Below are 13,807 nucleotides of genomic sequence, written 5' to 3'. Positions count from 1 at the left end.
TCTTGATTCATTCCTTCTGTTTGTTGAAGCAAATTCTATACAGCTTCAGGAAAAAGAGTAAATGGGATAAATGTTTTGAGATCTTGTATATCTCAGTATGTTTCTATTCTATAATCTCGATTGATAGTTTAGCTGGGTATCTAATGTTGGAAATTATTTTCTCTCAAATTTTGAAGGCATTGTCTTATAACTTCTATAATGTTGCTGTTAAGAAGTTTGAAATGATTCTGATTTCTAACAGTTTGTGTGAGATCTCATTTTTCTCTCTAGGAGCTTTTAGGATCCTCTCTTTCTATTTTTCCTTCTGAAATTCCACAGTGATATGGCTTAGTCTTTTCTTTTAAATATTGTTTGAGGATTTGCTTGGACATTTAAAAATGGAAATCTATATTCTCTAGTTATAAGAAATATTTTTATATTATTTCTATGATAATTTTATTAGTTCTTTAAAAACATGAATATATGGCTATATCTTGATTTATCATTGTCAGGCAGTTTCTATTTACTTTGTCATATATAGTAGAGGATAATTTAGCATGCTTACTCCCATTCCCACATCCCACACCCACACCCACACCCTCTACATTTCATCCCTAACCTTCCTATAAAGTTATGGTTTTCATTTAAATAAATTGTAACTGTTTAGATCATTATAATAAGGTAAGGATTATTCACTGATTTTTTTCTGTTCTTCTTGTTAGGTAGATATTTGGCATCTCAGAATAGTTTTTAAATTTGCTTACCATTCTCTCCTTTTCCTCATCTCCTTTTGTTGTTGTTGTTGCTCTATTTTTACAGAGATTTTCTTAACTTTTCTTATAATTCTCCTATTGAATTTTGACATTTGTTATTTATACTTTTAACTTCTGAGAGCTCTTTCTGTTCTCTAATCTTTCTTTCAAGCATATTTTCTTTTTTCATAAATGCAATATATTTATTTATCTAAGAATATACTCTTTAAAAGTATGCTTATGCTCTTTGCATTTTCTCTGTTTCCACCAAGTTCTCTTGTTCTTTCCATTTCAGTTTCTTTTTCACACTGGGTGCTTCAGATCTTTGTCTGATCCCATTTAATAGTCCTGGGTGAGCTTCAATATACAGTGATCAGGAACGAACCAGCCATTTGAGGGGACCATCGAATGCTGGTGCTGTTGTGGGGCTTTTCCCTGAACTGTTCAGTTTCCTTAGAGGAAGAATACATTAGTCTCCTTCCTCAGGTTGGGGTAAGGGATTATGGAAGAGTTCACAACACCATTGGCTGGCAGCATTCATCAAGCTGAGCTCAGAGGGGGATCTCAGTGGGGATCTCAGTACAGTACCTGTCTTCTGCTCTCAACCATATCTGATACCTTGCAGTCTGAAGACTTCCGGTCCAGTTTCTTTGCCAGCATTGAGGAGGAGTCACTCAGCTAACTGCACAAGGAGGGGGTTTGACCTGGAGCTCTAATTGCTCTTTATAAAGACTTTTCAACCAACCTTTAGCCCTGTGACTCATCTCAGCTGTCATAGTTTCAGGGGACACCACTGCCTGTGACTTTACAGCTTTGGGGGAAAGAACTTTTTGCCTACATGGTGCTCTTTTTGGCAGGCTCTTGGTATTTATATTTCTCTTTCTACTTCTATCCAATTACGTCTTCCCAAAATTTGTTGATATTTATTATCAGGTAATAAATAAATAATAAATCAGCAGATAGCAAATGTCTTATCTCTGCCAGTGTTTTGGTACTTATGGATTTGTATCTTTTAAAAAAAAAAAAACCTTTATATACATATTTGGGAGTTTTATGAGGGAACAAAGATATATGTATATGCTTTATCCATCAGATTTAACTAAAAGCTTTCTGTGTGTGGAGCCCATGCATGCCATTCTCTGTAAATGTAACTGCTGACAAGCCAACTTTCCTGCTCTTATGTTCCCTTTACTTCTTTTCTCCTGTCTTCCCCTCTTTTATCTACTTTCTTCAGCATTTTCTCCCCTTTGTTTACATTAAGAGGTTCAGTACTTGTAATGTATTACTTACTTTTATGCTCCTAGTGTTTCTTACATCCTTTACCTAGTACACGAAGGGATAGGAAGAATGGCTGGGAAAGTAGAAAACTGGGAATAGGCCGGGTGCAGTGGCTCACACCTATAATCCCAGCACTTTGGGAGGCCAAGGTGGACAGATCATGAGGCCAGGAGTTCAAGACCATCTTGACCAACATGGTGAAACCCCATCTCTACTGAAAATACAAAAATTGGCCGGGCATGGTGGTGCACACCTGTAATCCCAGCTACTCAGGAGGCTGAGGCAGGAGAATTGCTTGAACCCAGGAGGTGGAGGTTGCAGTGAGCCGAGATTGCGCCATTGCACTCCAGCCTGGACAACAGAGCGAGACTCCATCTCAAAAAAAAAAAAAGAAAAAGCAAGTAAGAGACCTATGGATTGTAAGTCTGGGTAAAAGTAGTAAGAGGCCAAGAAAATCTACTTAAGTTGACTACATGAAAACCTGACAAGAAAGTGGAAAATCATCTGAGGAATGGGAACCAGGTCAATTACCCATGTATTATTATTACAACATTCTTACATTTTTAAAAATCCACCCTCCTTGGCAATAATCACTATTCACTTCTGAATTTTTTTTATTCTACATTTGAATATACTGGAGTTCCATATGAATGTACCATTTTGACACAGGCGATTTTAATTCCTATCCCCATATTCGTCTTTGCTAACCAGTAGACAATTTTTCTTCCCATTCTAATCCTTTCTGTAACTTTTGGTCCTGGCCTTCTGATTCCCATGTGTCTTCTTTCATCATCTAGAAGATACAAATTCTGGAAGTTGTTCCCACTAAAAGACCTGGGCAGATTCCTTAGATAATGACCCTCTATTCCCCAAATGCAATACAAGACTCAAAATCCAAAAAGATGATTCTGGGCCAGGCACAGCACTTTGGGAGGCCAAGGCAGAAGGCTCTCCTAAGCCCAGGAGTTTGAGATTAGCCTGGGCAACATAGTGAGACCCTGTGTGTTTTTGGTTTTGTTTTAAAAAAAAAAAAAGATTCTGCATATATAAACTTTGGACCTTGGGCACAGGGTTGAATGATTACATCCAATTTTTTGTGGAAAAAATAATTATTTTTATATTAAACATACATGATTATACTATGTAATGTAATTAAAAATATGCATACTTTCAGACATATTTCACATCCTCTACTAACTCCCAGATCTGAGACAAGCTCTTACCTATCTGTGCCTTAGGAGGAACTTAGTGAAAACAAATCTGAGGAGTGCTTACTCAATAAATGGTTAAAATCATAGCAGGAAAAGAGATATAATTTGCAAATTCATGGTAAGAAATAGAAAAAATTTCCACGTGGTAGCAAACAAATGAATTAGTTCTACTTTTGCCAAGTATAGAGAGAAATAAAATAATATAGTAAAGGACTAAGTCTTAAATAGTTTTTAAAAGAGAAAAGGAAAATTTTGACAATAGCAACAGTAAGACTGTAGTGTGGAGGAGAAATTAGTAGGTGAAGCAAAAACTAGAGAGTAGAGAGCTAAAGGTAATGGGGAAAGGTCGGTGAGCTTCACCATTGGCTTGCAACTGATGACCTGCCTTGTGTTAGAAGATGACAGTGAAATCCTTACCTGGCATTGAGTTTAATTACTAAATGCTTCATATGTACCTGTAATAGCATTACTGAGCTCTTGTAACTTTCTTTTTTTCTCTTTATACTCTTGTTCTGCCACCTGAAGTTGTGGAAGACACTCAACTAGTTCTTCTTGCTTTTCTTTGTTAATTTGTGTTTCCTTAACAAATATTTCCTTTAAAGAAAATAAAACCAATTGAGAAATATAATTTTGGATAATTCACACAACAATTTAAAGTAGAATGTAAGTTTTTTGAGGGAAAGAGTTTCATCTGTCTTGGTCTCCTATCCTGAGGTACATAGAAAGATATATGGCATATACTAATCTTTTAATAAATATTTGCTCCCTGACTCACTGACACTCTGACAATCCACAGAGTAAGGAGATTAGATTCAATTGGTTCTCTAAAGATCCCTTCTGCTTTAACCTCTTCTGCTATATCTCTATGAACACTACCATGTATACAGCCCAAAAACATATCTGAGAAAATTTCCTTCAGTAATATTTTACCAAAAAGAGGCAGATAAACAGTATACACTTCTAAGAAATGCTGGATGTGAGAAATGGGAAGAGGATAGAAGTAATTGGATATAACGTTAAAATAAATGGGTAAAAAGTGCCCAAAGCAAAACATGAAGATGCCTGCCTACTTATTGAAACTCAAGTTTTGTTTAGTTTCAAATGGAATAATAGTTAGACCTTTCTTAGCAAATCAGAATGGATTTTAAATGGTGACTAAGGCAGAGACCACCAACTGATGCTTAATATTTGTTCTCTTCTCCTTCAATATGAGGGCTCCTGAGTTTCAGCTGAGCACATGGCTTCTGGCTAGAGTGTGGTTTCCAGGCTTCCCTTGCGGATGGGCGTGACCAAGGAGTTTGTGAACGGAAGTCATTTGTGCCACTTCTGGGCTCTACTCCTGCAACAGGAACGGCTGTGTGCTCCCCTGGTCCTTTCTTCCCTCCCCTGGCCAGAGGAGAATGAGAATGGAAGCTACTCCTTGACACACAGATGTTAGGCTCATGCTGAGAATGGCAGAGCCACCCTGCCAGCCCTGGACCCCTTCCCAATGGCCTGGATTGGGAAAGAGAAACAAACATCTCTCTTGCTATAATGACCCCTTTGAGCATTTTCTCGACTAGATGCTCAGACTCACAAAATTTGATTAGGCTACACTTGACCCAGTTTACTCTTAAAAACTTTCAGTTTTAGTTTTCATTTTTGTCCAAGTCGTAGGCACACATAATTGGAAGGAAATGCTAAATTTTAGCAGGGCAGCGCCAGGCATGCTTTCCTATTGGGAGGTGTCTGCACAAATACAGCAGACCAGTGGCTTCATCTAAAGTGATAATTTAGATGCAAAAGAGAGAGACTCGCACAGGTGGGGTTATAGCCTCTCTGGCTTAGAAACCCCATGTTCATACAGGAACTAGTATCTCTTGGACACACCTTCCAGGTTTCAAAGGGCATACCCACTTAAGACAGCCACCAAACCCAGGGAAGCCCAATGCCACAGTTTCCCGTGGGTTATTTTTCCAGTCAAGATGCAGCGTACAAATCAGGAGTCATTGTTATACAAGCAATGTTGCTTCATAATACAGCTGATATTCTACCTTCATCAGGCTATTAGGGGAAGGAGCCAGGAAGTTAACCCAGGGCCAGTTTCCCAATAAAAAAAGGAAAGAGGGTTGTTAACCCTTTTCACATCTTGCTTATGCTCACCATGTTTTAGTATATCTTTGATAGAATAGTTTTCTTGCACCTTAACTAATACATTCATATGCTGGCTGATGTATCTCCTCCCAAATTGCCATTAGCATCATTATGAATAAATACAAAGAAGCTAAAATGCATAGAAAAATACCATAATTCAAAAATATCATAACGCAGAAGCAGGAGTACATTTCTCCAGACTTCAACATTTAGGCAGGTTGAGTTAAGAAACTCAATCCAGCCAGGCGCGGTGGCTCGTAATCCAAACACTTTGGGAGGCCGAGGCGGGCAGATCATGAGGTCAGGAGATCGAGACTATCCTGGCTAACATGGTGAAACCCTGTCTCTACCAAAAGTACAAAAAAATTAGCCGGGCGTGGTGGCATGCACCTGTAGTCCCAGCTACTCGGAGGCTGAGGCAGGAGAATCGCTTGAACCCAGGAGGTGGAGGTTGCGGTGAGCCAAGATCGCACCACTGCACTCCAGCCTGGGCAACAGAGTGAGACCCCGTCTCAAAAAAAAAAAAAAAAAAAAGAAACTCAATCCTGTATTATCCATATTATGTTTTTTAAAAAAGAATAGCCTGTAAATACAAGTTTGTATGTACATGCATTAATTCATCCCCATTGCCTGCACGCAGCTCAGATTCCCAGGGCTGCCCTGGGAACCATTGTCTTGTTCTGTGCTCTGAAAGAGACTGTAGGGTACCAGGTTCAGTGTAGCAAGTTGTTGCTTGCCTGTGGGCTCAGGTTGTTGGAGTGGGGCAGCCAGTCAGGTTCACATGGTCTTCAGATCCTTCCATATGCTTTCTCATGGTCTCTGATTCCTGAGCCACATGCATATTTTAGAGGTCAGTGATGACAGGCTCCAGTTTCTGCTCCAGATCCCTCATCTCCCTGAAGTTGGAGCGTTGGAAAAGAGAGACCAATGCAGATTCCAGTCCACCCCCGCTCATCCTGTGAGTTCCGGTTTGTTTTTGCTTCCATTCACTTCCTGTTGGTCTTTCCATCCCAAGTACCTGCCCTGCTGACTTCAGGCCCCAGCACCAGATGTAAAGCTGACAGTCTCACCAGACTGTGTAACTAGATACCACAGTTGCAGGAGGTCAAGTCCTGTAATAAACCCGTTTTCTGGTGGCTGTGCTTCTCTGATCAAATTCTGACAGATACAGGGCTGTAGGACCCAGAAAAGCGAATGGTCCTTGGCCTGGGCTTGTCCATGCAATATCAGGATGATGTGCAAAATCTGTGGAAAGCTCTTATAGAAGATTTACAATGGAGGGCCCGGGATTGGAGCCAGGCCTATGGAAAAGTCAGTCACAGCACTGCCTTGTCAACAACACATCCCAACACTGGGACGTTTATACTATGAACCAGTGACTAATCTAACTACTATTCAGGGCTGCTTTCCTTCAAATTTATGGGTTACGGACCCAAATGGTAGTGGGACTTCTTGCTATTCAACCTAATGATTTTGCTTTCCCTCCCCGTGACTTTGGGTTCTGTTGATTTAGAGATACTACTGGGGAAAAAAATGGTTCCACCAGGGGCACGACAAGAGTTTCGTAAACCACTATGTGAGGTTGCGTCCTAATTTTGGGCTCCTCATGCCACTGAATCAAAGGCAGAAATGGGATTACAATGTGCCTGAGGTTGTTGGTGGTGATTATCAAGGGGAAATCGGGTTATTGCTATGTAATAACGGTGCACAGGCTGCCACTGGCCTATCCCTTTGTGTGAATTAGGCACGCAGTGAGCACACAGCCTGGCAAGCCGAGCGCAGGCTGGAGACCTGTCTGTAGTGGTTTTGCAGTTGATTTTCTTGGGTTCTGTGATCTACCAGTCATCTCATCTGCCAAGTCTTATGCTTCTATTTTACGTATCTTGCCAAATTACACTGTAGAAACTTGAGTAAAAAGTTAAATAGGATCCTTATTCCTTATCCTATTCATGACTCAAAGGGGATTGCCCTCATTGTTTTACCAGTAGGTATGATGGTAAAATTATCAAACATATCTGAGATGCTGACCGCTTCTTAACACCTCTTTGGTTACCATTTTGGTTCAAGCCACCTTCATTCTAACTTGGGTTATTGCTTTAGGTCCCTAATTGTTCTTCCTGTGTCCACCCTTTTGTTTCCTAAATTCTACTCAACATAGAAGCTAGAGTGATCCTATTTAAAGGAAAAACTCAGATTATTTCAGCCCTCCACTCAGAACCCTCCAATGGCTTTCTAGCCCAGACAGAGCAAAGGACAAAGTACTTCTGATGGCCTATAAGGGTGTGCCTGATGCTCCACTTGGATCTCCCCTAGAAGGCGGACTCGCCACACCATTGTGAGGAATGTGGTTAGCTCACACCTCCAATAGTTGGCTCCTTCAGGGTAAGCTCAGCTATCTAGCCAGTATCATGCTCCTTTGGGACAGTCCCCAGTCAATGACTAAGCAAGGAGGTGATACAAGGATGCATCCAGCCATTTCTGCCGAAGCCAGGCCTCTTCTAACAGGCAATCCTTGCTCCGGAGCCTCTTCTAACAGGCAATCCTTGCTCCGGAGCTCCCCAGAGGTTACATAATGGCCTGACAGCTTTCCCTGCCCAATCTTGTCACAGATACTTCTCCCTAATATACCTTATCAGTCCTAATTCCATCTCAGCATCTGCTTCCTGAAGAAGACTCCCACCACGCCTGGCACTCCCAGCTCTTATTCAGCAACCCCACCCCCTTGTGATTCCTTAGATAGGAGGGTCCTGCCTCAGGCCCTTCCTGCCTAGCATGCCCTCTGCCTGGAGCCATCTCCTGCAGACATCTGCAGGGCACCCTTCCTCATATTCAGGGCTGGACCCTTCTCTGACTACCCCTATTTACAACAGCACACACACCATATCACGTGCACTCTCCCTGTCCCACTTCCCTGCTTGATTTTTCTCTATGGCTTTTATAACCATCCAATATACTACTTGTTCTACTTGTTTCTCTCATTTATTTTCATTCTCCCGTGTTAGATAGTAAGCTCCATAAAGGCAGAGTTTTTGCCTGTTTTGCAGCATTTAGAAGAATGCCAGGCACCTAGACTAATGCTTTCCACCCCGCCTCTTCTACCCTCTCACCCCTTTTCTTCTAACATTGTAGTCATTTGTGTCATGCTTTCTTTCCTTTGTTTGTTCTCCGAGTTGCGGGGTTTCTGTTTCACCTCTTCCTGTTTTCTGGCCATCACCTTCTGATATCTCTTGCCTAAGTTCCTACATTTCCATACTAATAATTTTCCTTTGTACTGCTATTAAATTATTTTTTTAAATTCATAGAAGAATGTTTGATCATAGTTTTTTGTTTGTTTGTTTCTTTTTGAGGCGGAGTCTCACTCTGTCGCCCAGGCTGGAGTGCAGTGGTGTGATCTCGGCTCACTGCAATCTCTGCCTGCTGGGTTCAAGTAATTCTCTGCCTCAGCCTCCCTAGTAGCTGGGATTACAGGCGTGTGCCACCACGCCTGGCTAATTGTTTTGTATTTTTAGTAGAGAGAGGGTTTCACTATCTTGGCCAGGCTGGTCTTGAACTCCTGACATCGTGATCCACCTACCTCGGCCTCCCAAAGTGCTGGGATTACCGGCATGAGCCACTGCGCCTGGCCTGATCATAGTTTTTATTTGTTCCATGCCACCATTTTTTCTGAGTGTTCTTATTTGTTGGAAAGTTTTGTTCCTCTTTTCAGTTGTTTTTCTCCTAGTATTTTTGTATGAAAAATGTGACTACTTTCTTTTGGTTACTAATATTATTAATAGAAATAATTGGTTATCCTTGGGCCAGACATCTGCAGAGGGTTTCTGCAGGATGTGGCAGGATGGGATGGGGTCGGGGAAGACAACTTGGATCAGATAAGACTCTAAACTAGGAAATTTTCGAACTCCCTATTTTCGTCCTGCGGTATGAGACTATTTCCTTCAAATAAAGCCCCTCTTTGGTGTAGCCAAGACCTCTTCTTCCTTTTCAAACCTAATTAAGCTCAGGAAGGCTTCTACCACCATACCTATTCTCAGCTGCTCTGCTAATGGCTGCCTCTGGGGTAATACCATCGCCTTGAAAAGGTGCATTTTTTTTATTGTGTTTCTGTGGACCTGGCACTTCTGGGTACTTTCAGTGCCTTTTCTCTCCACCTCCCCCAGCATCCATGCCCTGTTCTATCTCAGGTTGGCTTTTGGCAGTTCCCAAGGCAGCATGATACCCTCTTTTTAAGGAGCACGTCTGAGATTGACTTTACTAATCTCCCTTGCCCCAGCTATTTTCAAGCCAGCTCCAAATGGCTCCCTACACAACTCCACCTGTCTCCAAAGCCGTTGCCAACAGTTCTACATAATTTGAAGTGTGATTATTATTATTATTATTATTTTGCTGAAAAAATATTTCTTATTGCTCTGCTTCCTCTTCAGGAAAAGAATAAAGATCCAAAATAAAATTGTAACCTTTTTCATACTAGAATATTTATTTTACATTTAACTGATTAGAATAGCATGAAATAGTATTCCCCCTCCCCCTCATGTAGTCATCCAAAAGTATTCTTAGATGCAAAATAAAATTTACCTGATACTTGCTTAACTCTTTGATTAACATTTTTTCTTTGTTAACAAATGCTTTCTCTTCTTCTTTCAATTCTATTGTAAGTTTTTCAATCTGTGCCACAAAGTCATTGATCTCCTTTTCTCTGAGACTGGTCTAATTAGAGAAAAATGAGAATTTGTCATTTCTCTTGTAGTGATCAGCCTTACATTTTCAAATAACCAGGAAATTAATATCTCTTTGCATGAGACCTGCTTCTGATTTCAGTTCATATAATTTCTCAGCAACCACTGAGAGTAATATTTTTTCCTCCAGAAATTAAGTTCTTCACCAAATGATATTTTTATAAATATGACATGAGGAGTGGGGAGGGTAGAGGACAGTGGGTGAGCAGAGGGTAAATATAAAAGCTTAAAAAAATTATACATGCGCTCATATTTTTAGAGGTAATTCCCCTAAAGACTAGCCTCAAGTAAGTTTCTGGTTACATGCTTCAAAAGCATATTCTACTGTATTTGCTAATTCTCTCTAGTTAATATACAGCAAATGAATACATTTCCTAAGAAAATTAAATAACTCACTCTAAACATGAAATCAGCAGAAAGGAAAATACTTTTTAATAAGATAGGATTTAATTAAATATTGAAGGAGAATTGCTGATATGCAATGTAGGGGACTAATTCTAAGTTCCTTCAGTTCCCTTACCTCGTTAAGTAATTCAATTCGTCTAGCTTCTGCATTCTGAATTTTTTCTGTAATAGTTTGTATCTCAGCTGTTATCTGAGCTGTCCAACGTGCATGCTTTTTTCTCAAGCAAGCTATTTTCCACTGAGTTATAACACTACAGATTAGAGCAAAAAGAATTACCATTAAGTTGACATAGCAGTTTACTAAAAAGATGAAGAAATTCAAAGCAAACAAGTTATACTATGACTACACAAAATTGTTTGCACTATTAGTGTTGCAGACTACACACATTGCATGAAAAAGTAAGACAAAACATTAACTTCCTCAATTCTGTCTCTGCAAGTTGCTTCAGAGTAAGAAGTTACATCTGCACGTCCAATAGAACAGTGAACAAACCACACTTGGCAGCTTGCCTCCTTCAGGTAAAGGATAGATATGAGGAAGGCTTGGGGCAAAGTGGAAAACAAGGCCCAGGCAGAAATAGTAATAGAATTATCTAAATTACCGGATGTGCTACTAATAGATTTCAGACTTCTGGGTTCTCAAATTTTTCTCCACCACCACATTAAAAAGCTACATATTTGAAGAATGGTAAAAATGTGCAATTAGGGCCAGGCGCGGTGGCTCACACCTGTTAATCCCAGCACTTTGGGAGGCCGAGGCAGGCAGATCACCTGAGGTCAGGAGTTCAAGACCAGCCTGCCCAACATGGAGAAACCCTGTCTCTACTAAAAATACAAAAAAATTAGGCAGATGTGGTGGCACAGGCCTGTAATCCTAGCTACTTGGGAGGCTGAGGCAGTAGAATCACTTGCAATTGGGAGGCGGGGGTTGCGGTGAGCTGAGATTGTGCCATTGTACTCCAGCCTGGGCAACAAGAGCGAAACTCCATTTCAAAAAAAAAAAAAAAAAAGTGCAATTAGAGTCTTTAAGTGCACATTCAATAATAACATTAGCCGGGCACAGTGGCTCATGCCTGTAATCCCAGCACTTCGGGAGGCCGAAGTGGGCAGATCATTTGAGGCCAAGAGTTTCAGACCAGCCTGGCCAACATAGTGAAACCCCGTCTCTACTAAAAATACAAGAATTAGCCGGGCATGATGACACATGTCTGTAATCCCAGCTACTCAGGAGAATCGCTTGAATCTGGGAAGCGGAGGTTGTGGTGAGCCGAGATTGCTCCACTGCACTCCAGCCTGGGCCCCAGAGTGAGACTCCGTCTCAAAAAAAAAAAAAAAAAAAAATTAGCTGGGCGTGGTAGTGCATGCCTGTAGTCCCAGCTAATCTGGTGGCCGAGGCATGAGAATCACTTGAACTTGGAAGGAAGAGGTTGCAGTGTGCCGAGATGGCACCACGGCACTACATCTTGGGCGACAGAGCAAGATTCTCTCTCAAATTAATAATAATAATACTAACAATAACAACAACAATGATAATAAAATACAGCTAAGTAAAAGCAAGAGCTTTTTAGCTGCACTTATCTAAATACAGCATTTTACATGTATCATCTCATTTACATTCACAGCTACTTTATAAGGTAGGTACTGTTATCCTTCCCCACTTTATAGGGATGGGAGCAAAGATAAGTTATTAAATAACTTAGCCTTGGTCACAGAGCTAATAAGGACAGCAACCAAAGCAGGCCATCTGGAGAGCCGGTAGCCTTCACGCCACCTTCCTCTCTTATCACACCTGTCACCTCCCTACTGGTTCACAAAGAGGCCTGGATGAGCAAAAGGCATTGCACAAATATTAGCAATTTTACTCTTTGGTGTCTGCACTTGATTGAAATGGAAAACTTTGGTTCTGTTCAATACCAAAAAAAAAAAAAAAAAAAATCAAATTAACCAATACATCTAGATCTGAGATAATTTACACATAATTTAGGAAAATCATTCCCTTGGGTTCTAGTAACAACAAGTATTTTGCACAGTGCATTAAGATAACATATACTGCTGATAACACAAAACACAAATAAACCTTTTTTTTTTTTATTTTTTTTTTACCATCTCTGACTTTCTCTTTCCAGGTTAGCACTCAGGATTTTGATTTGTTGCTGATATACTGTTTTTGTTGCTCTAAAAAGAAAAACATATTGGATTTTGCATTTGTGGGAACTGTTAGAATATACAATAGACTCTTTATGTATAATTTGTATGCTCAGTAAGGCTATAGTCTAATAGGGAGACAAAATAAGCCTTGTGAAACAACTAAACATTTCAGTGGCAGATTGATAGACAACTGCAATTCTGTGTTAGTGCAAACTGATTCTGCAACAGTTGTGGTGAATAGCCAAGGATAGAGAAGAGATTTCTAGGGAGGTAATTGACAAAGTGTTACTAGAGGTTAATGTTTCTCAGAGGGAGGAATGTGGATTGTCAGAATGGAGGTGCAATCTTATCAAGGAAAGGGTGTCATCATTTGCAAATACAGAGAGGGAAGGAACAGCAAGTCAGGCCTCTGTTATGACATAAGGTAGGCTTGCTGTATACAGAGGACATGAAGGAGAGAATAACCCTATGACACAAGAGGAAGTAAGGTTGACACATTGTTGAGGAACTCCAGACCCTAGATTGAGCTCTGATTTGATATAATATATAATTCAGAAAGCCAATATAGTTTCTTGAGCTGGGGAAAAGTAGTAACTAAGGATAGAAGATTTTCTTGCGGTAGGATGGATGGAAATGTGAAGATTCCAACATAGGTGACAGAAGCCTTTATTTTTATCCCCTGCCCTGCCTTTTCCCTATGAAGTGCTTCTTGGACAGAAATGAATTGAAAGCCACATAAGGAAAATGCTGCTTTATATCTTTTGAAAGAAATATTCAGAAATAAAACTTAGCATAGGAAACACTCTTAAATAAACTAGAAACATACCTGGTCTCATGTTTCTTTCTCTGTTTGGATTTCTGTTGGTATGTGCTTGAATTTTCATCATCACCTATCTTACTTCTATAAGCTAGCTTCTTCATTGTCCTGTATTTAAATCGTGTGTCTCCCTTTGTGTGGTGATATTATTCCCCCATACAATGAGCACAGAAAAATCTGACTTGCTTTTAAAGGTCTAGTTCAAATTTTAAATCCTGTATAACGAAGGACTCCTTGATTTCACTTTCATGCCTGACTGTTTTTTATAATTCATTGTCATACATGGTTTATTTTTCACCATCATATATGGTTCATTAATTATTTCAAATGTGTTAGTCTTGCTTCTCTGCC

At 40.2% G+C, this 13,807-nt stretch overlaps 1 protein-coding gene across 7 annotated transcripts in view; it reads right to left on the bottom strand.

Annotated features, from left to right (window-relative positions):
* Positions 1 to 13,807, bottom strand: part of LOC105473636 (coiled-coil domain containing 175) — a 62,423-nt gene that overhangs the window by 17,215 nt on the left and 31,401 nt on the right. For 5 of the 7 annotated variants that reach the window (XR_982369.3, XM_011727503.3, XM_011727501.3 and 2 more), the window contains 4 exons: positions 12,595 to 12,666; positions 10,607 to 10,742; positions 9,926 to 10,057; positions 3,676 to 3,814 (listed from right to left, as the gene is read on the bottom strand). Coding sequence is in view for 6 of the 7 variants with exons in the window: in XM_011727503.3 (XP_011725805.2) it covers positions 3,676 to 3,814; positions 9,926 to 10,057; positions 10,607 to 10,742; positions 12,595 to 12,666 (479 nt within the window). In the remaining variant the exon portion in view is untranslated. Of the gene's footprint in view, positions 1 to 2,428; positions 2,803 to 3,675; positions 3,815 to 9,925; positions 10,058 to 10,606; positions 10,743 to 12,594; positions 12,667 to 13,807 lie in introns of those variants that run through there. The other 2 variants (XM_011727507.3, XM_011727506.3) reach the window with 2 other exon arrangements.

Source organism: Macaca nemestrina, chromosome 7 (genome assembly GCF_043159975.1).
Source record: "Macaca nemestrina isolate mMacNem1 chromosome 7, mMacNem.hap1, whole genome shotgun sequence".
Lineage (NCBI taxonomy): Eukaryota > Metazoa > Chordata > Mammalia > Primates > Cercopithecidae > Macaca > Macaca nemestrina.
Note: the sequence above shows the minus strand (reverse complement) of the source record. Positions and strands in the feature narration are given on the sequence as shown.